The 27853-nt window shown below is 42.2% G+C and overlaps 1 protein-coding gene across 2 annotated transcripts; it reads left to right on the forward strand.

Annotated features, from left to right (window-relative positions):
- SMN2 (survival of motor neuron 2, centromeric) lies at nt 1-27853 on the forward strand. 2 transcript variants are annotated; one of them, XM_003806767.5, is made up of 9 exons: nt 1-245; nt 13890-13961; nt 16475-16594; nt 17444-17644; nt 17804-17956; nt 19740-19835; nt 21171-21281; nt 26754-26807; nt 27277-27853. In XM_003806767.5, exons 1-8 carry the CDS (start codon nt 165-167, stop codon nt 26802-26804), a joined length of 885 nt encoding a protein of 294 aa, XP_003806815.1. In that variant the 5' UTR covers nt 1-164; the 3' UTR covers nt 26805-26807; nt 27277-27853. The 2 variants fall into 2 exon arrangements, with proteins under 2 accessions (XP_003806815.1, XP_034815874.1); XM_034959983.3 differs by lacking the exon at nt 19740-19835.

The following is a 27853-nucleotide window of genomic DNA, read 5'->3' on the forward strand; positions in this document are numbered from 1 at the left end:
GCCACAAATGTGGGAGGGCGATAACCCCTCGTAGAAAGCGTGAGAAGTTACTACAAGCGGTCCTCCAGGCCACCGTACTGTTCCGCTCCCAGAAGCCCCGGGCGGCGGAAGTCGTCACTCTTAAGAAGGGACGGGGCCCCACGCTGCGCACCCGCAGGTTTGCTATGGCGATGAGCAGCGGCGGCAGTGGTGGCGGCGTCCCGGAGCAGGAGGATTCCGTGCTGTTCCGGCGCGGCACAGGCCAGGTGAGGTCGCAGCCAGTGCAGTCTCCCTATTAGCGCTCTCAGCACCTTTCTTCCGGCCCAACTCTCCTTCCGCAGTCTCGGGACAGCATCAAGTCGATCCGCTCACTGGAGTTGTGGTCCGCGTTTTTCTACGTCTTTTCCCACTCCGTTCCCTGCGAACCACATCCGCAAGCTCCTTCCTCGAGCAGTTTGGGTTCCTTGATAGCGTTGAGTGGAGGCCCTGCCGCGACTTGGCAGTAGCTTATTTTGTTCACTCCTCTCTGGCTGGTGTGGGGGAGGTGAGGGCATTAGGCCAGGGTGAAGCAGGGGAACCACTTAGGAGTTTGTTAAGGTGATTTGAACTTCAGAACAAGATGTTATTAACAGAGTGAAAGTATTTGGATTCTGGGTATATTTTGAAATCGGAGGCAACAGGTTTTTCAGATAGATTCGATAACGGAGGTTATCCTGAATAGTTGAAAAGATAAAGTTGCCTTTTGCTGAGGTGGGAAAGAGAAGATTGCCAGTAGAGCAGGTTTCTCAGGAGTTCAGTCTTGGGCATAGCATGGTAGGGGTGAATTTGGCTGGAGTGAGTTGGAGAGTAGGAGAAGAGAAATCCAAGGCAACATTTGACAAGCCTGGGCAACATAGTGTGACTCCGAGTCTGCAAAAATTAGACGGGTGTTGTGGTGCGCGTCTGTGGTCTCAGCTACCTGGAAGGTTCAGGCCTTGGAAGGCTCAGGGAGGTGGAGGCTGCAGTGATCTGATTGCGCCTCTGCACTCCAGCCTGGGCGGCAGAGCCAGACCCTGTCTTAAAACAAAATAAACGGCCGGGCGCGGTGGCTCAAGCCTGTAATCCCAGCACTTTGGGAGGCCGAGGCGGCCGGATCACAAGGTCAGGAGATCGAGACCATCCTGGCTAACACGGTGAAACCCCGTCTCTACTACAAATACAAAAAATTAGCCGGGCGTGGTGACGGGCGCCTGTAGTCCCAGCTACTCGGGAGGCTGAGGCAGGAGAATGTCATGAAGCCGGGAGGCGGAGCTTGCAGTGAGCCGAGATCGCGCCACTGCACTCCAGCCTGGGCGATAGAGCAAGACTCCGTCTCAAATAAATAAATAAATAAATACATAATAAAAACATCGGTAGGCATATTTCAAGGAATTCTATTTAAAAAAAATTTTTTTAGAGACAAGTTCGCTCCCTGTGGCCCAGGCTGGAGTACAGTGGCGTGATCCTAGCTCATGGCAGCGTTGATCTCTTGGCCTCAAGCGACCCTCCTTTGGAGTCGCTGGGCCTAAAGGAGTGAGCTACCATGAAATTTTATTATAAATGGAGGGTAGAGAAATTGGGCAATAAATGGAGGGGGAAGTGAGTTAAGAGGAATTTTAATTGTGTGTGTGTGGTTTTAAGAGAGGGGGGTCTTGCTCTGTTGCCCAGGCTGCTAGGGTGCCAGTGGCACAATCATGAATCACTACAGCCTTGGACTCCTGGCCTCAAGCTGTCCTCCCACCTCTGCCTCCCAAAGTACTGGGATTACTAGTGTGAGCCACTGCACTAAGATAGGAGCAACATGTTTCAGCATGTTTGTGGGTTGATAGGAAAGATGAGAATGGGAAAGTTGAGGTCGGAAAGAAGACAATGGCTAGAGCAATGTCCTAGAGTAGGTAAGAAGGGATGGATTTGGCCTTTGTTGGAAACATTAGCGGTTCTTTTGGTGACAGCTATATAGTTACACATCTATGATACGTGAATGGGCAGATAGGATGGCAGGAGATTTTGAAAGTTCTCTTGATTCTTACTGTTCTCTTAGTGAAAGAAGCAAGGTTATCAGCTAGGAGCTGGGATGGGAGAGGAAAGAGAAGATGGGAAGTAGATAGTTCTTTAGAAGAGTGGGCAAGGGTTGGACTAGGGAAGTTTAGTGGAAATATTGCTAGGCAACATAAAGAGCCTACTTGAGATTCGTGGTCATGAGTTGAAGGAGACCAGACAGCAAGATTGTGTATGAGGGCACCCACAGAGTAAATGGAGAGTTGAAATTAATGCAGTTGTGATTTTACCATGTGGATATGAAGAAGTGAGGGGGAGAAGTACAAAGGAGTTCTCTTAATGATTGATCATGGAATTTAAGCTGGCTAAGAAAGGAAGTGAGAAGCCGGGCGCGGTGGCTCACGCCTGTAATCCCAGCACTTTGGGAGACTGAGGTGGGTGGATTACCTGAGGTCAGGAGTTTGAGACCAACCTGGCCAGTATGGCGAAACCCCATCTCTAATAAAAATACAGAAAAATTAGCTGGGAATGGTGGCAGGTGCCTGTAATCCCAGCTACTCAAGAGGCTGTGGCAGGAGTATCCCTTGGACCCAGGAGGTGGAGGTTGCAGTGAGCTGAGATCACGCCACTGTACTCCAGCCTGGACGATATAGTGAGACTTCACCTCAAAAAAAAAATAAGAAAGGAAGTGAGGATTTTAAGACCCTGAGAGACAGTTTAAAAAGTGGGAGGATCGGCCGGGCGCTGTGGCTGACACCTGTAATCCCAGCACTTTGGGAGGCCGAGTTGGGCAGATCACAAGGTCGGGAGTTCAAGACCAGCCTGGCCAATATGGTGAAACCTTGTCTCTACTAAAAATACAAAAATTAGCCGGGCATGCTGTCACGTGTCTATAATTCCAGCTACTCGGGAGGCTGAGGCAGAAAAATTGCTTGAACCTGGGAGGCAGAGGTTGCAGACAGCCGAGATCACGCCATTGCACTCCAGCCTGGGCAACAAGAGCAAAACTTTGTCTTTAAAAAAAAAAAAAAAAAAAGAATACAAAAATTAGCCGGGCGTGGTGGCGCGTGCCTATAATCTCAGCTACTTGGGAGGCTGAGGCAGGAGAATCAGTTGAACACGGGAGGCGAGGTTTGCAGTGAGCCGAGATTGCGCCACTGCACTCCAGCCTGGGCAACAGAGCAGGACTCCTCTTGGAAAAAAAAAATTAGCTGGGCATGGTGGCAGGTGCCTGTAGTCCCAGCTACTAGGGAGGCTGAGGCAGGAAAATCACTTGAACCCGGGATGTGGAGTTTGCAGTGACCCGAGATCGTGCCACTGTACTCCAGCCTGGGCGACAAAATGAGACTCTGTCTCAAAAAAAAAAAAAAAAAAAAAAAAAAGTGGGAGGATCAATGTACTGCCAGTCCTAATGAAGTGGAATGATTGTCCCCATCAAACCACTAGTAGGAGTAAGTTGCAGAGCCTAGAAGGTGATGGTTAAGAGAGTGGGATTCTTGAAACTGCATTTATGGAGAGGTTGTGGTTATTGGTTATAATAAATAAATACAGTTGAAGTGAGTGAGTAGCTGAGATTTGGGGATGTATCAGTTCATTTTACACTGCTACAAAGACATACCTGAGACCAGGTATTTATAAAGATAAGAGGTGTAATCAGCTCACAGTTCTGCTGCCTGTACAGGCTTCTCTTGTGGAGGCCTAAGGAAACTTACAGTCATGGTGGAAGGTGAAGGGGAAACAAGCACAGTCTTCACATGGCCAGCAGGAGAGAGAGAGAAGGGGGAAGTGCTACATACTTTAAAACAACCAGATCTTGTGAGAACGCTTATCAGGAAACAGCACTTGGGGATGGTGCTAAATCATTAGAAATCACCCCCATGATCCAGTCGCCTCCTACCATGCCCACCTCCAACACTGGGGATCACAATTCAGCATGAGATTTGGGTAGGAACACAGAGCTGCACCACATCAGAGGATGTACAAGATTGTGGTGGAGAGGAGTTTAGAGACCTGCAAATATAGGGTAATTGAAGGGATCATCTACATGGATATTTAAATCACCAAAAATTATGACAGGAGTAGTGTTGGAGAGAGAACTGCGATGTAAACATTAAGGAATGAGGAAGAGTGACTCGGTAGGCTGTAGGTGACTGCAATAGGAAACGATAATAGACTGTGAGTCTGGTGACAAGATTTTCCTTCTTTCTTTTTTTTCCCCCCCCCGAGACAGGGCCTCTTTTTGTTGCCCAGGTGGGAGTGCAGTGGCGCGATCACGGCTCACTACAACCTCCTCCCAAGCTCAAGGGATTCTCCCACTTCAGCCTCTCAAGTAGCTGGAACTACAGGTGCTGACCACCATGCCTGGCTACTTTTTGTCAGGATTTTCAAGGCTGGGAATTTTGAGAGGGGAATGGAGGAGAATAATCTGGAAGTGCAAGTAAGGAGCAGGGAAGATTTCTTTTTTCTTTTTTTTTTTTTGAGACGGAGTCTGGCTCAGTCGCCCAGGCTGGAGTGCAGTGGCGAGATCTCCGCTCACTGCAAGCTCCGGCTTACTGCAAGCTCCGCCTCCCGTGTTCACGCCATTCTCCTCCTTCAGCCTTCCGAGTAGCTGGGACTATAGGCGCCCGCCACCACGCCCGGCTAATTGTTTTTTGTATTTTTAGTAGAGACGGGGTTTCACCGTGTTAGCCAGGATGGTCTCAATCTCCTGACTTCGTGATCCGCCCACCCCGGCCTCCCAAAGCGCTTGGGATTACAGGCGTGAGCCACCGCGCCAGCCGGAGCAGGGAAGATTTCTTCCCCACATCTCCAGTAGGTACAGTGATATGAAGAGTGTGGAGGAGAAAAGAGGAAACATCTATCATTTGAGATGGCTGCGAAAGGAAAAGGCATCCTCAGGGAGCTAGATTTTACTTAGAGCAAGAAATGAAGGGATGATTCAGAGGTTAAAGAGTGGATTTTATTAATTACTCAAGGGAGCACAGTGGAAGTTTCAGGAAGTGGTAGGAGAAGGTAGAAGATGGCAGGGTGTTGGGAATAATTTGAGAAATCTGAGCTACTGGAAATGACTGAGAATCAGATATAAAGGCAGTCCTGGTGGTCTGTTCTGGCTGCCGTTGCTGTGTAACGAATCTGCCAAAACTTAGTGGCTTGAAACAACAAAGAACATTTTATTATATCTCATTGTTTCTGTGGGTTAGGAATTTGTGAGAGCCTTGCTGGGCAGTTTTCGTGCGGCTGTCTCGTGGTTGCACCTACACAGTTGCTAGAGCTACAGTAGCTGGGGACTGAACAGCTAGGGATTGGCAGGCTATCTCTTTTTTTCATGTAGTCTCATGAAGATTTCTTTATGTGGTTTCAGTGTGTGGGCTGGTTTGGATTTCCTTATAGCATGGTGGCCTCAGTTGGATTGCTGTTTTGTGATCCTTCTCATCCCTCCTTGTCCTGTCCCCAGACAACCACTGATCTACTTTCTGTCACCATAGATTAGCCTGCATTTTTAAGAATTTTTATAAACGTGGAATGATACAGTACCTTTTTTGTCACGTTTCTTTTACTTATCATAGCTATTTTGATTTTCATCCATTTTATTGCTGAGTAGTATCCCATTGCATGTATATACTATACTGTATTCATTCGCTTGCTTGTGAACATTTGGGCTTTTTCCAGTTTGGGACTGTTAACAAGTAGAGCTACTATGAATATTAGTGTATAAGACTTCATATAGCCAAGGCTGGCAGATCGCTTGAGCCCAGGAGTTTGAGACCAGCCTGGGAAACATGGTGAAACCTCTATTTTTATTTTAAAATCAAAAATTAAAAATTTTCTATAAAAATTTTTTAAAAAGACTTTGTATAGACATACGCTTTCATTTTTCTTGAGTGAATACTTAGGTCTCAGGGTAGATGTATTTTAAGTCTTTAAGGAGCTGTCAAACTCTTCCTCAAAGTGGTGGTTGTACCATGTTACTTTTTAATATAACAGAGATTAATTGAGCAAAGAACAATTCAAAAGTTGGACAGCCCCCACAACTAAATAGGTTCAGAACAGCTCCCCCATTTTGCATTTTGACCAGCAATGTATGAAAGTTCCATTTGCTCAGTGTCCCTGCAAAACACCTGGTATGGTCAGTCTTTTTAATTTTAGGCATTATAATAGATATAGTGGCTTCTTGTGATTTTAATTAGCATTTCCTAATGACCAGTGCTGCTGTTGATCATTTCATGAGTGTATTTGCCATCCGTATATCTTTTTTGGTGAAGTGTCTATTCAAATCATTTGGGGTTTTTTTTTTTTTTTTTTTTTTGGAGACAATGTCTCACTCTGTCACCCAGGCTGTTGTGCAGTGGTGCAATCACACAGCCTACTGCAGCCTCCACCTCCTGCGCTCAGTCTTCTTGTCTCAGCCTTCTGAGTAGCTGAAATTAGGAGCACACGCCACAATGCCTGGCTAATTTTTTAAAATTTTGTAGAAACAAGGTCTCACTATGTTGCCTGGGCTTGTCGTGAACTCTTGGGCTCAAGCAATCTTCCTGCCTCAGCCTCCCAAAGATTGGGATTGCAAGTATGAGCCACTGCACCCGGCCAACTTACCCATCTTTTAATTGAATTTTTTTGTTGTTGAGGTTTGAGAGTTCTTCATGTTTGCTGGGTACAATATCTTTATCAGATAGGTAACTTGCATGTATTTTCTCCCGGTTTACACTTTGGTTTTTCATTTTGTTAACAACGTCTTTTTAAGAACAGAAAATCTTAATTTTGCTGAAATCTAATTTTTCAGTTTTTTCTTTGATGGTTTTGAGAGAGGAGGTAAAAAAAGACTAGGTAAGCCGATAGTTAGACAGAGTCCTCGGTAGAACTTCCCTTCTAACAAAAAGCAGCCCAAGAAATCACTTCTCTTCTAACAAGGAGCAGCCTGGAAGATCGGGCTGTAAACATGTATAAGGAAGCAGCTCTGGCACAGAGGGGGAGCTTCCTGGGTAATCAGCAAGCTTCACATACGTAAGGTGGGTATGTGAAGTAAACACAGTATGTGAAGTAAACACAGTGGACCTTAGTACATACTCAGATAAGGAAGCTGGAAGCTTGCATGTTGTGAGTTGTTGGGGTTGCCTGCAGCTGCACGGAGAGAAAGGGGTACCTGGGGCCAGGCATGTCCACCATGGTGGCTCCACCTCCCCTTATTTAGCACATGCACAATAGGAAAGAGATAAGCAATGTGGAGTAGCTCAGGCCAAGGACCTGCCTGCATAATAAAAGGTTGGGGTGGGGGATGCCAGAGATTCACGCTCTATGCAGATGGCAACACCTGGTCCTAACTGGTTTTTTGCTCCCTATGTGTAGATAAGCTACCCCCTTCCCATTAGCTCATTTATAAAAATGCTTGCATTTCACTGTGGAATGGGAACTCTTTTCAGGACCTCTCTCTGCAGGAGAGAGCTATTCTCTTTCTTTTGCCTATTAAACTTCTGCTCTAGCCTCACACCCTTGGTGTGTCAGCGTCCTTGATTTCCTCGGCGTGAGACCAAGAACTTCGGGTGCCACCCCAGGCAACAAGGCCATTTCAGTTTGTTCTTTTGTTATAGGCAATCCATGATCACAGATTTTTCTCTTTTTTTTTTTTTACACAGTTTAGAGTTTTAGTTTTACACTTAGGTCTGTAATCCATTTTGTATTAATTCTTATATGTGGCTCAATGTAGGTGGAAATTTGGTTTGTTTTTGCATAAGGATTTCCAATAGTTTTACCACCATTTCTTGAAACTACTATGCTTTCTCTATTAAACCACATTTGTAACTTCAGTTAAAATCAGTCACATATATCACAGGGCTATTTCTGACTCTCAATTCTGTTACATTGTCTATTAGTCTATATTAATGTCAGTACTACACTTTTAATTAGTATTGCTTCAGGGTATGTCTTGTAAACCAAAAATAAAATTATAGGGCCCCCCCCCCCCCGCCCCTGCACAACCAACTGAATGGACCCATCCTCTCAGCCAAGGGCATTCCAAAATTAACCTGAAAAACTAGTTCAAGCCATGATGGGAAGGGGGAGTTGGACATGTCTCATCACACCCTACTCCCTTTTGGAATTACTGATAGAACAGACTCTTAAAGTCTGAAAAGAAACATTTACAACCTACCCTCTCTGAAGCCTGCTACCTGGGAGCTTCATCTGCATGATAAAACCTTGGTCTCCACAACCCCTTATGGTAACCCAAACATTCCTTTCTGTTGATAATAACTGTTTCAACTAGTTGCCAATTAGAAAATCTTTAAATCTTCCTATGACCTAGAAACCTCCCTACCCCCACTTTGAGTTGTCCTGCCTTTCCTGACAGAACTCATGTACATCTTACATATATTGATTGATGCCTCATGTCTCCCTAAAATGTATAAAGCAAAGCTGTACCCCACCACCTTGGGGACATGTCATCAGGACCTCCTGTGGCTGTGTCATAGGAGCGTCTTTAACTTTGGCAAAATAAACTTTCTAAATTGATTGAAACCTGTCTTAGCTACTTCTGGTTTACAATCTTAAAGTTAGATAATGTAAATTGTCCAGCTTTGGTTTATTTTTGTCCTTAGTATTTCCATATAAATTTTAGAATCAGCTTTTCAATTTAATACACTACTTTCCTCTTAGATCCACAATTAAATATATTTGATGCTAACAATTCTGTTTTATGTTTTTCGGTTTTTTTTTTTGAGACAAGAGTTTCGCTCTTGTTGCCCAGGCTAGAGTGCAGTGGCGCGATCTTGGCTCACCACAACCTCCACCTCCCAGGTTCAAGCAATTCTTCTGCCTCAGCCTCCCGAGTAGCTGGGATTACAGGCATGCGCCACCACGCCCGGCTAATTTTGTATTTTTAGTAGAGACGGGGTTTCACCATGTTGATCAGGCTGGTCTCGAACTCCTGACCTCAGGTGATCCACCCACCTGGGCCTCCCAAAGTGTTGGGATTACAGGCGTGAACCACCATGCCTGGCCAGTTCTGTTATTTTTAAAACCCAAGTTTCCCTGGTCATATCTTGGTTGGATGAAGCTTATTTTCAATAGATTACCCTGGAAAGGCTAGTGAGTACGGTATTCATCTACATTTTAAACTTTTCTTAGTCTTGCTACTTCAAGGACAGCTAGGCTGCATATAAAATTCTTGGCTCATACTTTTTCCCCATAAATTTCTATGAGAAAGTCTAATGATAACTGATTTTCTTTATTTTGTAACTTAGTCTTTTTGCTTAGAGGCTCTGAGGATGGGAGGGGGTTTTTCCTCCCATCCCTAGGAATTTTTCTTTTTTTTAAATTCCTAACCACTAGACCACCAGGAAGATTGTTTGTTTTGTTTTGTTTTTATTCTTCAGGGACCCCATTTATACATATGTTAAATAAATACTGTTTGCCAATGTATCAACCATTTTGCTTTTTATTTATTTTTGTTCCTTTGGTTCTTTTTCATGGCTTTGCTTTGGTGCTCCTTAGATTTTCAGTCAGATGTATTTGTCCTTGGGTACCTTGTAATCAGTATTACCTTTTCTTCTGTCGCTTTGTTTTCTGTTCGTTTTGAAATTACTTGTTTCCTGGTCTGGCAATAACAGTTGAGATATGAGGAGTTTGAGCTGCCATCTGTCTATGTATCTTGCTTTAAGACTGCACTCTTCTATTGATATCACTGGCCTTGATTTTGTGATTTCTTTATTTCTTCAGGACCACCCTTCATTTTCTACTGTTTGCTTCCTTTTTTTTTGAGATGGAGTCTCACTCTGTCACTCAGGCTGGAGTGCAGTGGTGTGATCTTGGCTCATTGCAACCTCTGCCTCCCGGGTTCCAGCAATTCTCCTGCCTCAGCCTCCCAAGTATCTGGGACTACAGGTGTGCACCACCATGCCCGGCTAAGTTTTGTATTTTTAATAGAGACGGGGTTTTGCCACATTGGCAGGCTGGTCTCAAACTCCTGATGTCAAGTGATCCACCCACCCCACCCACCTCTGCATCCCAAAGTGCTGGGATTACAGGAATGAGCTGCCGTGCCCAGCCTCCCCCCTACCCCCCCTTTTTTTCTTTCGAGACAGAGATTACAGGTGTGAGCCACTGGACCCAGCCTGTTTTTATTCCTTTTACCAAATCTCCAAGGAATATCTTCCCTTCCAAGTGCGAATGTAACCTTAAGTCAGTTAACCTCTTTGTGATTACTTTCCTTATCTGCAAAGTGACTTAATGATCTTAAGTACTTTTTTTTTTCTTTTTTGAGACAGGGTCTCACTCTGTCACCCTGGCTGGAGTGCAGTGGCATGATCTCTGATCTCCACTCACTGCAATCTCCTCTTCCCTGGTTCAAGCGGCCCTCCCACCTTAGCCTTCTGGGTAGCTGGGACTACAGATGTGAACCACCACGCCCAGCTAATTTTTGTACTTTTTGTAGAGATGGGGTTTTGCCATGTTGCCCAGGCTGGGATTATTAAGTACTTTTTATCATACAGCAAGATTGACATTTTATATTGGAATACATTTGTCTCTATATAACGGAGATTAACAGGAAAATGACAAGGCTGGGTGCGGTGGCTCATGCCTGTAATCCCAGCACTTTGGGAGGCTGAGGTGGGAGGATCACTTGAGGTCAGGAGTTCGAGACCAGTTTTGCCAAGATGATGAAAGCCCATGTCTACTAAAAATACAAAAATTAGCCCAGCTTGATGGTGGGCGCCTATGATCCCAGCTACTTGAGAGACTGAGGCAGGAGAATCACTTGAACCTGGGCGGTGGAGGTTGCAGTGAGCCGAGATCGTGCCACTGCACTCCAGCCTGGGTGGCATAGCGAGACTCTTGTCTCAAGAGAAAACAAAACAAAAAAAAAAACAGGAAAATGACAAAAAGTAATATTACAACTCAGTGAATTTTATAACAAACTTTTTTGGAATTCATTGACTAATACTATACCAAATCCAAAATACTCTCTAGTATACCAAATCCAACTCTACCCTAGAGTATAAATTGGATTCTATTTGGACTTGTCTCACTAATCCCTCATACAGTGTGTTTTATTTTTTATTGAAGTAAAAAAATTTGTCATTTTAGCCATTTTTAAGTATATAGTTCGGTAATATTAAGTATGTTCATGTTGTTGCGCAATAGATCTTCGGAAGTTTTTCGTCTTGCAACCTGAAACTCTACCCATTAGCAAATTCCCATTTCTCCTTACACTTAGCCCTTGGTAATCATCATTCTTTTTTTTTTTTTTTTTTTTTTTTGAGTTGGAGTTTTGCTCTTGTTGCCCAGGCTGGAGTGCAATGGCGCAATCTCGACTCACCACAACCTCCGCCTCCCAGGTTCAAGCAATTCTACCTCAGCCTCCCGAGTAGCTGGGATTACAGTCATGCACCACCACGCCCGGCTAATTTTGTATTTTTAGTAGAGAAGGGGTTTCTCCATGTTGAGGCTGGTCTCGAACTCCTGACCTCAGGTGATCCGCCCACCTCGGCCTCCCAAAGTGCTGGGATTACAGGCGTGAGCCACTGCGCCTGGCCCATTCTTTCTAATTCTATAAATTTGACTACTTAGTTACCTTACATAAATAAATTCTTAGTGTTATTTTTGCTTCCATGCCTTTTTTGTTGTTGTTCATGCTCTTACTTGGAATGCATTCTATTTTGTCTACCTATGCACATCCTATTGGGTTTTTTTGGGGTTTTTTTTTTTTTTCCCAGGCAAGGTCTCAATTTGTTACCCAGGCTGGAGTGCAGCGGCGCCATCTCCACTCACTGCATCCTCAACTTCCTGGGCCCAAGTGATCCTCTCGCCTCAGCCCCTGCAGGTAGCTGGGACTATAGGCATGTGCCACCATGCCCAGCTAAATTTGGTTTTTTTGTTTGTTTGTTTTTGAGACAGAGTCTCACTCTGTCACCCAGGCTGGAGTGCAGTGGCACAATCTCAGCTCACTGCAATCTCTGCCGCCCGGGTTCAAGTGATTCTCCTGCCTCAGCCTCCCAAGCAGCTGGGATTACAGGTGACTGCCACCACGCCAGCTAAGTTTTGTAGTTTTAGTAGAGATGGGGTTTCACCTTGTTGGCCATGCTGGTCTCGAACTCCTGACCTCGTGATCTGCCTGCTTCTGCCTCCCAAAGTGCTGGAATTACAGGCATGAGCCACCATGCCCGGCCAAAATTTTTGTATTTTTAGTAGACACAAGGTTCTTACCCTGTTGCCTAGGCTGGTCTGGAAGTCCTGGACTCAAGCAATTCACCTGCCTTGGCCTCCCAAAATGCTGGGATTACAAGCCACCATGCCTGGCCTAAATCCTGTTGTTTTGTTTTGTTTTCTTTTGTTTTGTTTTGTTTTGTTTGTTTTTTGAGACAGAGTCTCGCTATGTCTCTCAGGCTGTAGTGCAGTGGCGCAATCTTGGCTCACTGCCACCTCTGCCTCCCAAGTTCAAGTGATTCTCCTGCCTCAGCCTCCCAAGTAGCTGGGATTACAGGCATGTGCTACTATGTCCGGCTAATTTTTGTATTTTTAGTAGAGACAGGGTTTCACCATGTTGGCCAGGCTGGTCTCGAACTCCTGACCTCGTGATCCACCCACCTCGGCCACCCAAAGTGCTGGGATTACAGGCGTGAGTGGTTTTTATTTCTTAGGCCGGTTTCCTCCATATGATCTTGCAGTATACATTAATTTCTTTCCTTTTTAATTAAAATACTGTTTGTATTTCACATTTTGATGTTTGTTAAGATTTGTTTTATATTGTTTTTTGTTTTGTCTTGTGTGATAGTCTTAAATCCCTGGTTAGATAATAACTGGAGAGTACCATGTTTCTATATATCTCTCAGTGACTTGCACAGTGCTAGCAGATAGTGCTAAAAAATTATTTATTATTATTATTATTTTGTTATTGTTGTTGTTGTTGTTAGACAGGGTCTTCCTCTGTCACCCAGGCTAGAGGGCAATGGGATGATCATAGCTTACTGCAGCCTCCAACAACTGGGCTCATGTAATTCTCCTGCCTCAGCTTCCCAAGTAGCTGGGATTACAGGCATGAGCTACCATGTCTGGACAAAAATATTTCCAGGTGCAGTGGCTCATGCCTGTAATTCCCACACTTGGGAGGCCGAGCGAGGCTGGAGGATCACTTGAGCCTAGGAGTTCAAGACCAGCTTGGCTAAGATGGCGAGACCCCTTCCCTACAAAAAATTTTAAAAACTAGCCAGGCATGGTGGCATGCACCTATATTCCCAACTACTCAGTGGGCTGAGGTGGGAGGGTCGTTTGAACACAGGAATTTGAGGGGAGAAAAAAAGAAGAGAGAAAGAGAAGTGAAGGAAGGAAGGAAGGAAGGAGGGAGGGAGAGAAGAAAGAAACGAAAGAAAGGAAAAGAAAAGGAAGGAAAGAAAATTGGTACCAGGAAAGCAGGAAAGGGAAATGGAAGTAAAAAAATAATAATAATAATAAAATGAAAATTGGTTAGTCACTATTAACAATTTGTATCCTTATAATCTGGAAACATTATAATTTCAAAAGAAAAAATATTCTTTGGATCATAGGTTCTGAGGTCAGAACAGCATTCCCGTAGTCTAGATGAAGTCAAGTTTTATCTGACCTTAATTGAAATAAATATAGCTGGCCTTGAACAAATCTACTGATGGTATGTGGATAGGAATTAAATTGTAGGGGCATTCACTTGATGGCATTCATTCTTAGAACATTTACCTATGTCTAGCTTTTGGAGTAAAGTCACATAACCTCTAAGCAGGTAAGTTTCCTGTGGCTTTATTTAGGATTTTAAGTACTCATTTTCAGTGTAATTTTGTTATGTGTGGATTAAGATGACTCTTGGTACTAACATACATTTTCTGATTAAACCTATCTGAACATGAGTTGTTTTTATTTCTTACCCTTTCCAGAGCGATGATTCTGACATTTGGGATGATACAGCATTGATAAAAGCATATGATAAAGCTGTGGCTTCATTTAAGGTATGAAATGCTTGCTTAGTCGTTTTCTTATTTTCTCGTTATTCATTTGGAAAGGAATTGATAACATACGATAAAGTGTTAAAGTACATGTTATTCAGTTTTCATTTTGAAGATTAGATGGTAGTATGAGTTAGTTAAATCAGGTGATATCCTCCTTTAGAAGTTGATAGCCTATATATGTCATCCTTTGTGGAGGCAATTTAAATAAAATTTAAAACATTTATTCCTGGCTGGGTATGGTGGCTCACTCCTGTAATCCCAGCACTTTGAGAGGCTGAGGCAGGTGGATCACCTGAGGTCAGGAGTTTGAGACCAGCCTGGCCAACATGGTGAAACCCCGTCTTTACTAAAAATACAAAAATTAGCCAAGCATGGTGGCACGTGCCTGTAATCCCAGCTGCTTGGGACACGGAGGCAGGAGAATTGCTTGAACCTGGGAGGCAGAGGTTGCAATGAGCCAAGATTGCACCACTGCACTCCAGCCTGGGCGATAGAGTGAGACTCCATCTCAGAAAACGAACAAACGATGTATTCCTTTTAGTATTTTTACATTGTATCAAACTATGGAAGTCCTCTAATTGAGATTAATAAGAAAAAGACAATCTGAATTATAATTTTAAACATTTAACAAGCATGTAGTAAAATAATGATGAAGATAAATAGCATTAGCACAGCAATTAATATTTGTAGCATTACAAATATTAATTTGACAGTGCTCTGTGTGCTTTTCATATATTAAATTACTCTAATCATCCCAAATCCTGTAAGTTGGGTATCAGTTCAAGTGTTCCTATTGGGTAGGAATATACAGTTCTTTTAGGAAATGTAGTATGGTTCTGTGTCTCAAACAGGACACTTATACAGTTGGCCAACATCATCACCTTCTCCATTCTCTGAGATGTTTAGTCTTACTGAGCATTAAATATGGGTCATCAACAGTCCAGACTACCTTGAGCAAACAATAGTCCAGACTACCTTGAGCAAACAGAGCATATACTCATACAGTGTATAAAGAGCACCAAGCATACAGATTTCATGTCTTTCTCATAGTTACTCTTGTAACATGAGCTAAGGATCAGACCTCTATGTCACCTTTGTAACTGATTTCTAGATTTTTTTTTTTTTTTTTTTTTTTTGAGATGGGGTCTTGCCCTGTCACCCAGGCTGGAGTATAGTGGCGTGATCATGCCTCATTGGAGCCTTCAACTCATGAGCTCAAACAATCCTCCTACCTCAGCTTCCTGAGTAGTTGGGACCACAGGTGTGTGCCACCACACCCAGCTCATTTTTGTATTCTTTGTAGAGATGCAGTCTCACCCTGTTGCCCACGCTGGCCTGGAACTCCTGAGCTCAAAAGATCCCTCCTCCTTGACCTTCCAAAGTGCTGGGATTACAAGCATGAACCACTGCACCCGGCCTAGATTTTTAAATGTGCTTTCCAGTATACACTGAAACTAGAAGTCGACTAAAGAAGAATTACCAAGAGAATTCTATAAAATAGAGATTGAAATGGGGCTCAATGTGGGATGGGTTGGTGATATTGCAGGGAGAAGTAATCTGAGTAAAGGAGGAAAAGAACTGATTTGGGAAAACGATAGTTTTAGTAGTGAGTCTGAGTATGAATTAAGTTGAGATTGAATTTGAATTAAGTTGAGGTTGAATATGAATTAAGTTGAGGTTGAGTTTGAGGTATGAATTAAGATGTGAAATTGATCATTGGAAATGTTAGATTGAGAAAAGTCACAACTGGATTAATAGCTTCAGAAGTGTGTTTGCAGACAGTTGCAACTAAAGTAATAAGAATAGATGGCCTTGGCCGGGCGCGGTGGCTCACGCCTGTAATCCCAGTACTTTGGGAGGCTGAGGCGAACAAATCACGAGGTCAGGAGTTCAAGACCAGCCTGGCCTACATGGTGAAACCCCGTCTTTATTAAAAATACAAAAATTAGCTGTGCACAGTGGTGCACGCCTATAATCCCAGCTACTCGGGAGGCTGAGACAGGAGAATCGCTTGAACCTGGGAGGTGGAGGTTGCAGTGAGCTGAGATCAGTGTGACTGCACTCCAGCCCGGTGACAGAGTGAGACTCTGTGTAAAAAAATAAAATAAATAAAATAATAGATGGCCGTAAGCAAGTAAAGAAGGATGGCCAGCTCTTATTGGGAATACCTAAATCTAAGTCTTGATCAGAAGTAATGAAACCGTTGGGGCCCTACATTGCTATGACATCCAAAGGGCCATGAATATCAGGAAGAAAGATAATTAATAGGGTCTAATGTTACAGAGAGGTTGAGAGCAAGGAGATTTGATTAAAAGGGTCTTTAGAGCTGATGTCAGGTGTATGATGCCTTTAAGAGCAGTTTTTATAGTGTAGGGGGTGGTCAAAAGAGAAAATAGGTGCTTTCTGAGGTGACGGAGCCTTGAGACTAGCTTATAGTAGTAACTGGGTTATGTCGTGACTTTTATTCTGTGCACCACCCTGTAACATGCACATTTTTATTCCTATTTTCGTAGCATGCTCTAAAGAATGGTGACATTTGTGAAACTTCAGGTAAACCAAAAACCACACCTAAAAGAAAACCTGCTAAGAAGAATAAAAGCCAAAAGAAGAATACTGCAGCTTCCTTACAACAGGTTATTTTAAAATGTTGAGATTTAACTTCAAAGGATGTCTCATTAGTCCTTATTTAATAGTGTAAAATGTCTTTAACTTAAGTGATTAGTACAGTGTTTCTATTGACATATAATTATACAACTTCAAAAACAACTATTAAGTTTTCTGTTATTTAGGAACATGCATATTAGTCATGAAAGTATAAAGAATTAGATGGGAATGATAAATGCTAAAATCAGGACATGTGTTCCATTTGTGAATGGAAGGCAGGGAGAAGGTGCTGTTTGGAAGGAGTACCCAAGAGCCGTAAGCTGAATTGGCAGTGTTTTACATCTTAAGCTGAGAGATAGATTTTTTTTTCCCCTTTTTCTTTAAAAACTCTAAAACTATTAATTCCAAGGAACCCAGAAGTCTAGGTAGATTATTTCTGCTAGTTAAAAGCAGTAGTCCTGAAAGCTGAATATTTTGGTGTCTTTTGAGCCAACTTTAGTTTCATCATTACCAAGGGGGAAGAGAGCTAACAGTTGATGAGCACTTGCTCTAGGCCAGTCCAGAGTGCTGGGCACCATATGCATTTTATCTCCCTCCCGCTATTCACAACAAATATGGGAGGTAGTTTATATTATAGCCATCTAATAAGATGGGGAAACTAAGACTCAAAGAGATTCAGAAACTTGTCCATGATTATAAATGTGAGAGAGTTGGAATTCAGATTTATGTATTTAGACCCCAAGCCTTTCTCATTACATCATTTTGCCTTCCAAATCTCTACCCTCTATCCTTCACCTCCCCACTGATCAAAACAAGATGATAGTTTGCCCTCTTCAAAAGAAATGTGTGCATGTATATATCTTTGATTTCTTTTGTAGTGGAAAGTTGGGGACAAATGTTCTGCCATTTGGTCAGAAGACGGTTGCATTTACCCAGCTACCATTGCTTCAATTGATTTCAAGAGAGAAACCTGTGTTGTGGTTTACACTGGATATGGAAATAGAGAGGAGCAAAATCTGTCCGATCTACTTTCCCCAATCTGTGAAGTAGCTAATAGTATAGAACAGAATGCTCAAGAGGTAAGGATACAAAAAAAAAAAAATTCAATTTCTGGAAGCAGAGACTAGATGAGAAACTGTTAAACAGTATACACAGTTGTCAGTTTGATCCACCGAGGCATTAATTTTTTCTTAATCACACCCTTATAACAAAAACCTGCATATTTTTTCTTTTTAAAGAATGAAAATGAAAGCCAAGTTTCAACAGATGAAAGTGAGAACTCCAGGTCTCCTGGAAATAAATCAGATAACATCAAGCCCAAATCTGCTCCATGGAACTCTTTTCTCCCTCCACCACCCCCCATGCCAGGGCCAAGACTGGGACCAGGAAAGGTAAACCTTCTATGAAAGTTTTCCAGAAAATAGTTAATGTCGGGACATTTAACCTCTCTGTTAACTAATTTGTAGCTCTCCCATGAAACTTTTGTAGCTTAAATACACAAGAATTTTTTGAAAAGGAAATAAGATAATGATGCAAAATAGTTAATTTTTTTAAAAAAATGTTAGACACTGCAGTGGATGCAACAAAATACTTTATATGAAAGATTTATCCAGTTAACTTTTGTGGAGTATTAGGTATTAGACTAATAATTAGCACACTTATTTAAGTTAGAAAGTATAATAATGCGCCGGACGCGGTAGCTCACGCCGGTAATCCCAGCACTTTGGGAGGCCAAGGTGGGCGGATCACAAGGTCAGGAGATCGAGACCATCCTGGCTAACACGGTGAAACCCCATCTCTACTAAAAATACAAAAAAATTTGCCGGGCGTGATGGCGGGCACCTGTAGTCCCAGCTACTCGGGAGGCTGAGGCAGGAGGATGGTGTGAACCCGGGAGGCAGAGCTTGCAGTGAGTCAAGATCGTGCCACTGCACTCCAACCTGGGCGACAGAATGAGACTCCGTCTCAAACAAAAAAACAAAACAAAACAAAAAAAAGTGTAATAATAATTTATCATTAGCTGGATGATATGCTGTTGTTTCCCATGTCACCTGTATAAGATATGTAAAATAAGAACACATTATTTACATCTAATATAGATAAAATCCTGAGGCGCTCTCAGATTGTTTTGTAGAGTTCAAATGTAAATATTGTTTTCACTTATGGTCCTTTTGGTTATAAGTAACAGAAATCAACTCTAAAAAGATTTTTATTATAGGTTAGATTATGTCATGGAACCTTAAGGCTTGTCCCTTTCTAGTTCTTTTGTGTAAAGCGGTGATTTCTTCCATGGAGGGAATGGTATTTAGGCATTTTTTTTTTTTTCGAGATGGAGTCTTGCTCTGTCGCTCAGGCTGGAGTGCAGTGGCACCATTTCAGCTCACTGCAACTTCCACCTCCTGGGTTCAAGTGATTCTCCTGCTTCAGCCTCCCAAGTAGCTGAGATTACAGGCACCCGCCACCACACCCGGCTTATTTTGTATTTTTAGTAGAGATGGGGTTTCACCATGTTGGCCAGGCTAGTCTTGAACTCCTGACCTCAAGTGATCTCCCCACCTTGGCGTTCCAAAGTGCTAGGATTACAGGCGCCTAGCCTAGGCAGTCATTTTCAAAAAACAAGCATGACTCACCAAAAGTTTTAAGATTTTCTGTGATAATGTTCTTATTGAGGCTTACATTATATTACAGTTTCTTGAATCTAAAATGATGTACCCTCTTAGGATATATACATCATGCTTCATTGGTCTCAGGGGGCTGATTTTTATAAGGTGAGAGATTTGCAGGTTTTCACAATATGTCCTCTAAGTTGGCATGTATAGCTAAACAGGCTTTCATAAAAATATACAATTTAGTTAATGAAATTTGGGATATAGTCTTTTATGATTGAAATAATTTTGCTAAATAGACTGTCTCTGATTTATTAGGTAATCACCACTCTTATTTTGTTTTACTTCCTTAATGTCTACATAGAAATGAGAAAAATCCAGAGGTTGTCATTTGACTTATGAGTCTGTTTGACTTCAGGATTTGGTACATGAAATTTCACTTAATCTTTTTGATATGTATAAAACAAATATTCTGGGTAATTATTTTTATCCTTTTGGTTTTGAGTCCTTTTTATTCCTATCCTATTGAAATTGGTAAGTTAATTTTCCTTTGAAATATTCCTTATAGCCAGGTCTAAAATTCAATGGCCCACCACCGCCACCGCCACCACCACCACCCCACTTACTATCATGCTGGCTGCCTCCATTTCCTTCTGGACCACCAGTAAGTAAAAAAGAGTATAGGTTAGATTTTGCTTTCACATACAATTTGATAATTAGCAGAATAGAGGATTGGAAAATGTCATTGTAGAACATCCCTTGGGCCAGATTCTAATGGGTAGAAATTTGAACTAAACCTCTGGGTTTTGTTTGTTTTTAATGCCTTTCTGTTACCCAGATGCAGTGCTCTTGTAGTCCCAAGTCTAAGCTCTAGGTTGCCTTCTTTCCTGGCAGAAGTTGGTATCTATGCCATAAGGAGGTAGTTCCTGTTAGAAGGGATTTAATTATGCCTTATATAAGGAATTAGTGTTTGCCCTTCTAGGTATAGTTGGATGTTAGCTTCTGATGTAAACTGGATTTCTTTTTCTTTCTCTCTCTTTTTTTTTTTTTTTGGAGGCAGAGTTTTGCCCTTGTACCCCAGGCTGGAGTGCAGTGGTGTGATCTCAGCTCACAGCAACCTCCGCCTCCTGGGTTCAAGCAATTCTGCCTCGGCCTCCCGAGTAGCTGGGATTACAGGCGACTGCCACCACACCCGGCTAATTTTTGTTTTATTAGTAGAGATGGGGTTTCACCATGTTGGCCAGACTGATCTGATCTTGAACTCCTGACCTCAGGTGATCCACCCGCCTTGGCCTCCCAAAGCGCTGGGATTACAGGCGTGAGCTGCCGCACCCAGCTGTAAACTGGATTTCTAATGGTAGATTTTTAGGTATGAACAATAGATAAAAAGATACTTTTTGGCATACTGTGTATTGGGATGGGGTTAGAACAGGTGTTCTACCCAAGACATTTACTTAAAATCGCCCTCGAAATGCTATGTGAGCTGTGTGTGTGTGTGTGTGTGTGTGTGTGTGTGTGTGTGTGTGTGTGTGTGTATTAAGGAAAAGCATGAAAGTATTTATGCTTGATTTTTTTTTTTACTCATAGCTTCATAGTGGAACAGATACATAGTCTAAATCAAAATGTTTAAACTTTTTATGTCACTTGCTGTCTTTTCGTCCTCGTTAAATTTAATTTTGTTGGTCTTTTGTTGTTATTGGTTGGTTTTCTCCAAATGCTAGCTATGTTAAGAAATTTAAGGCCAGGTACAGTGGCTCATGCCTGTAATCCCGGCATTTTAGAAGGCTGAGGCAGGAGGATCACTTGAGCTCAGGAGTTTGAGACCAGTCTGGGCAACATAGCAAGACCTCGTCTTTGTTTAGGGGAAAAAAAAGAAATTTAAGTAGGAGATGATATAAGCAAAAATACAATTAATTTCCAGCATTCACTATATAATATAAATCTCCAGACTTTACTTTTTTGTTTACTGGATATAAACAATATCTTTTTCTGTCTCCAGATAATTCCCCCACCACCTCCCATATGTCCAGATTCCCTTGATGATGCTGATGCTTTGGGAAGTATGTTAATTTCATGGTACATGAGTGGCTATCATACTGGCTATTATATGGTAAGTAATCACTCAGCATCTTTTCCTGACAATTTTTTTGTAGTTATGTGACTTTGTTTTGTAAATTTATAAAATACTACTTGCTTCTCTCTTTATATTACTAAAAAATAAAAATAAAAAAATACAACTGTCTGAGGCTTAAATTACTCTTGCATTGTCCCTAAGTATAATTTTAGTTAATTTTAAAAAGCTTTCATGCTATCGTTAGATTATTTTGATTATACACTTTTGAATTGAAATTATACTTTTTCTAAATAATGTTTTAATCTCTGCTTTGATTTGAAATTGATTGTAGGGAATGGAAAAGATGGGATAATTTTTCATAAATGAAAAATGAAATTCTTTTTTTTTTTTTTTTTTTTTTTGAGACGGAGTCTTGCTCTGTCGCCCAGGCTGGAGTGCAATGGCGTGATCTTGGCTCACAGCAAGCTCTGCCTCCTGGATTCATGACATTCTCCTGCCTCAGCCTCAGAGGTAGCTGGGACTACAGGCGCCTGCCACCACGCCTGTCTAATTTTTTGTATTTTTTTGTAAAGACAGGGTTTCACTGTGTTAGCCAGGATGGTCTCAATCTCCTGACCCCGTGATCCACCCGCCTCAGCCTTCCAAGAGAAATGAAATTTTTTTAATGCCCAAAGATCTGGGGTAATGTGTACCACATTGAACCTTGGGGAGTATGGCTTCAAACTTGTCACTTTATACGTTAGTCTCCTACGGACATGTTCTATTGTATTTTAGTCAGAACATTTAAAATTATTTTTAAAAGTAAGCTCTTGTGCCCTGCTAAAATTATGATGTGATATTGTAGGCACTTGTATTTTTAGTAAATTAATATAGAAGAAACAACTGACTTCAAGGTGTATGTTTTTAAATGTATCATCTGTGTGTGCCCCCATTAATATTCTTACTTAAAAGTTAAGGCCAGACATGGTGGCTTACGACTGTAATCCCAACAGTTTGTGAGGCCGAGGCAGGCAGATCACTTGAGGTCAGGAGTTTGAGACCAGCCTGGCCAACATGATGAAACCTTGTCTCTACTAAAAATACCAAAAAAAATTTAGCCAGGCATGGTGGCACATGCCTGTAATCCGAGCTACTTGGGAGGCTGTGGCAGGAAAATTGCTTTAATCTGGGAGGCAGAGGTTGCAGTGAGTTGAGATTGTGCCACTGCACTCCACCCTTGGTGAACAGAGTGAGACTCCGTCTCAAAAAAAGAAAAAGGCCTGGCACGGTGGCTCACACCTATAATCCCAGTACTTTGGGAGGTAGAGGCAGGTGGATCACTTGAGGTTAGGAGTTCAGGACCAGCCTGGCCAACATGGTGACTATTCCATTTCTACTAAATACACAAAACTTAGCCCAGTGTGGTGGCGGGCAGTTGTAATCCCAGCTACTTGAGAGGTTGAGGCAGGAGAATCACTTGAACCTGGGAGGCAGAGGTTGTAGTGAGCCAAGATCACACCGCTGCACTCTAGCCTGGCCAACAGAGTGAGAATTTGCGGAGGGAAAAAAAAGTCACGCTTCAGTTGTTGTAGTATAACCTTGGTATATTGTATGTATCATGAATTCCTCATTTTAATGACCAAAAAGTAATAAATCAACAGCTTGTAATTTGTTTTGAGATCAGTTATCTGACTGTAACACTGTAGGCTTTTGTGTTTTTTAAATTATGAAATACTTGGAAAAAATACATAATGTATATATAAAGTATTGGTATAATTTATGTTCTAAATAGCTTTCTTGAGAAATAATTCACATGGTGTGCAGTTTACCTTTGAAAGTATACAAGTTGGCTGGGCACAATGGCTCACGCCTGTAATCCCAGCACTTTGGGAGGCCAAGGCAGGTGGATCACGAGGTCAGGAGATCGAGACCATCCTGGCTAACATGGTGAAACCCCGTCTCTACTAAAAGTACAAAAACAAATTAGCCGGGCATGTTGGCGGGCACCTTTTGTCCCAGCTGCTCGGGAGGCTGAGGCAGGAGAGTGGCGTGAACCCAGGAGGTGGAGCTTGCAGTGAGCCGAGATTGTGCCAGTGCACTCCAGCCTGGGTGACAGAGCGAGACTCTGTCTCAAAAAATAAAATAAAAAAGAAAGTATACAAGTCAGTGGTTTTGGTTTTCAGTTATGTAACCATCACTACAATTTTAGAACATTTTCATCACCCCAAAAAGAAACCCTGTTACCTTCATTTTCCCCAGCCCTAGGCAGTCAGTACACTTTCTGTCTCTATGAATTTGTCTATTTTAGATATTATATATAAACGGAATTATACGATATGTGGTCTTTTGTGTCTGGCTTCTTTCACTTAGCATGCTATTTTCAAGATTCATCCATGCTGTAGAATGCACCAGTACTGCATTCCTTCTTATTGCTGAATATTCTGTTGTTTGGTTATATCACATTTTATCCATTCATCAGTTCATGGACATTTAGGTTGTTTTTATTTTGGGGCTGTAATGAATAATGTTGCTATGAACATTCGTTTGTGTTCTTTTTGTTTTTTTGGTTTTTTGGTGTTTTTTTTGTTTTGTTTTTGTTTTTGAGACAGTCTTGCTCTGTCTCCTAAGCTGGAGTGCAGTGGCATGATCTTGGCTTACTGCAAGCTCTGCCTCCCGGGTTCACACCATTCTCCTGCCTCAGCCCGACAAGTAGCTGGGACTACAGGCGTGTGCCACCGTGCACGGCTAATTTTTTGTATTTTTAGTAGAGATGGGGTTTCACCGTGTTAGCCAGGATGGTCTCGATCTCCTGACCTCGTGATCTGCCTGCCTCGGCCTCCCAAAGTGCTGGGATTACAGGCATGAGCCACTGCACCTGGCCTTAAGTGTTTTTAATACGTCATTGCCTTAAGCTAACAATTCTTAACCTTTGTTCTACTGAAGCCACGTGGTTGAGATAGGCTCTGAGTCTAGCTCTTAACCTCTATCTTTTTGTCTTAGAAATCTAAGCAGAATGCAAATGACTAAGAATAATGTTGTTGAAATAACATAAAATAGGTTATAACTTTGATACTCATTAGTAACAAATCTTTCAATACATCTTACGGTCTGTTAGGTGTAGATTAGTAATGAAGTGGGAAGCCACTGCAAGCTAGTATACATGTAGGGAAAGATAGAAAGCATTGAAGCCAGAAGAGAGACAGAGGACATTTGGGCTAGATCTGACAAGAAAAACAAATGTTTTAGTATTAATTTTTGACTTTAAATTTTTTTTTTATTTAGTGAATACTGGTGTTTAATGGTCTCATTTTAATAAGTATGACACAAGTAGTTTAAGGTCATATATTTTATTTGATGAAAATAAGGTATAGGCCGGGCACGGTGGCTCACACCTGTAATCCCAGCACTTTGGGAGGCCGAGGCAGGCGGATCACCTGAGGTCAGGAGTTAGAGACTAGCCTCAACATGGAGAAACCCCGTCTCTACTAAAAAAAATACAAAATTAGGCGGGCGTGGTGGTGCATGCCTGTAATCCCAGCTACTCAGGAGGCTGAGGCAGGAGAATTGCTTGAACCTAGGAGGTGGAGGTTGCGGTGAGCCGAGATCACCTCATTGCACTCCAGCCTGGGTAACAAGAGCAAAACTCCATCTCAAAAAAAAATAATAATAAGGTATAAGCGGGGTCAGGAACATCATTGGACATACTGAAAGAAGAAAAATCGGCTGGGCGCAGTGGCTCACGCCGGTAATCCCAACACTTTGGGAGGCCAAGGCGGGCGAATCACCTGAAGTCGGGAGTTCCAGATCAGCCTGACCAACATGGAGAAACCCTGTCTCTACTAAAAATACAAAACTAGCCGGGCATGGTGGCGCATGCCTGTAATCCCAGCTACTTGGGAGGCTGAGGCAGGAGAATTGCTTGAACCGAGAAGGCGGAGGTTGCGGTGAACCAAAATCGCACCATTGCACTCCAGCCTGGGCAACAAGAGCGAAACTCCGTCTCAAAAAAAAAAGGAAGAAAAATATTTTTTTAAATTAATTAGTTTATTTATTTTTTAAGATGGAGTTTTGCCCTGTCGCCCAGGCTGGGGTGCAATGGTGCAATCTCGGCTCACTGCAACCTCCGCCTCCTGGGTTCAAGTGATTCTCCTGCCTCAGCCTCCCGAGTAGCTGTGATTACAGCCATATGCCACCACGCCCAGCCAGTTTTGTGTTTTGTTTTGTTTTTTGGTTTTTTTTTTTTGAGAGGGTGTCTTGCTCTGTCCCCCAAGCTGGAGTGCAGCGGCGCGATCTTGGCTCACTGCAAGCTCTGCCTCCCAGGTTCACACCATTCTCTTGCCTCAGCCTCCCGAGTAGCTGGGACTACAGGTGCCCGCCACCACACCCGGCTAATTTTTTTGTGTTTTTAGTAGAGATGGGGTTTCACTGTGTTAGCCAGGATGGTCTCGATCTCCTGACCTTTTGATCCACCCGCCTCAGCCTCCCCAAGTGCTGGGATTACAGGCATGAGCCACTGTGCCCGGCCTAGTCTTGTATTTTTAGTAGAGTCGGGGTTTCTCCATGTTGGTCAGGCTGTTCTCCAAATCCGACCTCAGGTGATCCGCCCACCTTGGCCTCCAAAAGTGCAGGCATTACAGGCATGAGCCACTGTGACCGGCAATGTTTTTAAATTTTTTAAATTTAAATTTTATTTTTTAGAGACCAGGTCTCACTCTATTGCTCAGGCTGGAGTGCAAGGGCACATTCACAGCTCACTGCAGCCTTGACCTCCAGGGCTCAAGCAGTCCTCTCACCTCAGTTTCCCGAGTAGCTGGGACTACAGTGATAATGCCACTGCACCTGGCTAATTTTTATTTTTTATTTATTTATTTATTTTTTTGAGACAGAGTCTTGCTCTGTCACCCAGGCTGGAGTGCAGTGGTGTAAATCTCAGCTCACTGCAGCCTCCACCTCCTGGGTTCAAGTGATTCTCCTGCCTCAGCCTCCCAAGTAGCTGGGATTAGAGGTCCCCACCATCATGCCTGGCTAATTTTTTGTACTTTCAGTAGAAACGGGGTTTTGCCATGTTGGCCAGGCTGTTCTCGAACTCCTGAGCTCAGGTGATCCAACTGTCTCGGCCTCCCAAAGTGCTGGGATTACAGGCGTGAGCCACTGTGCCTAGCCTGAGCCACCGCGCCGGCCTAATTTTTAAATTTTTTGTAGAGACAGGGTCTCGTTATGTTGCCCAGGGTGGTGTCAAGCTCCAGGTCTCAAGTGATCCCCCTACCTCCGCCTCCCAAAGTTGTGGGATTGTAGGCATGAGCCACTGCAAGAAAACCTTAACTGCAGCCTAATAATTGTTTTCTTTGGGATAACTTTTAAAGTACATTAAAAGACTATCAACTTAATTTCTGATCATATTTTGTTGAATAAAATAAGTAAAATGTCTTGTGAAACAAAATGCTTTTTAACATCCATATAAAGCTATCTATATATAGCTAGCTATATCTATATAGCTATTTTTTTTAACTTCCTTTATTTTCCTTACAGGGTTTCAGACAAAATCAAAAAGAAGGAAGGTGCTCACATTCCTTAAATTAAGGAGTAAGTCTGCCAGCATTATGAAAGTGAATCTTACTTTTGTAAAACTTTATGGTTTGTGGAAAACAAATGTTTTTGAACATTTAAAAAGTTCAGATGTTAAAAAGTTGAAAGGTTAATATAAAACAATCAATATTAAAGAATTTTGATGCCAAAACTATTAGATAAAAGGTTAATCTACATCCCTACTAGAATTCTCATGTGTCAAAGTATCGTTGCACCAAATACTTAACTGGTTGGTTGTGTGGAAGAAACATACTTTCACAATAAAGAGCTTTAGGATATGATGCCATTTTATATCACTAGTAGGCAGACCAGCAGACTTTTTTTTATCGTGATATGGGATAACCTAGGCATACTGCACTGTACACTCTGACATATGAAGTGCTCTAGTCAAGTTTAACTGGTGTCCACAGAGGACATGGTTTAACTGGAATTCGTCAAGCCTCTGGTTCTAATTTCTCATTTGCAGGAAATGCTGGCATAGAGCAGCACTAAATGACACCACTAAAGAAACGATCAGACAGATCTGGAATGTGAAGCGTTATAGAAGATAACTGGCCTCATTTCTTCAAAATATCAAGTGTTGGGAAAGAAAAAAGGAAGTGGAATGGGTAACTCTTCTTGATTAAAAGTTATGTAATAACCAAATGCAATGTGAAATATTTTACTGGACTCTATTTTGAAAAACCATCTGTAAAAGACTGGGGTGGGGGTGGGAGGCGAGCACGGTGGTGAGGCAGTTGAGAAAATTTGAATGCGGATTAGATTTTGAATGATATTGGATAATTATTGGTAATTTTATGAGCTGTGAGAAGGGTGTTGTAGTTTATAAAAGACTGTCTTAATTTGCATACTTAAGCATTTAGGAATGAAGTGTTAGAGTGTCTTAAAATGTTTCAAATGGTTTAACAAAATGTATGTGAGGCGTATGTGGCAAAATGTTACAGAATCTAACTGGTGGACATGGCTGTTCATTGTACTGTTTTTTTCTATCTTCTGTATGTTTAAAAGTATATAATAAAAATATTTAATTTTTTTTTAAATTA

The sequence above is a fragment of the Pan paniscus genome, chromosome 4 (assembly GCF_029289425.2).
Source record: "Pan paniscus chromosome 4, NHGRI_mPanPan1-v2.0_pri, whole genome shotgun sequence".
NCBI classification, from domain to species: Eukaryota; Metazoa; Chordata; class Mammalia; order Primates; family Hominidae; genus Pan; species Pan paniscus.

What these genes read in the sequence shown, in the direction of transcription:
- SMN2 (XM_003806767.5), top strand. Translation starts at nt 165, where the DNA reads ATGGCGATGAGCAGCGGCGGCAGTGGTGGCGGCGTCCCGGAGCAGGAG. An exon ending in AAGCTGTGGCTTCATTTAAG is followed by an intron (nt 13,962 to 16,474) that starts GTATGAAATGCT and finishes CTATTTTCGTAG; the next exon opens with CATGCTCTAAAGAATGGTGA. An exon ending in CTGCAGCTTCCTTACAACAG is followed by an intron (nt 16,595 to 17,443) that starts GTTATTTTAAAA and finishes TTTCTTTTGTAG; the next exon opens with TGGAAAGTTGGGGACAAATG.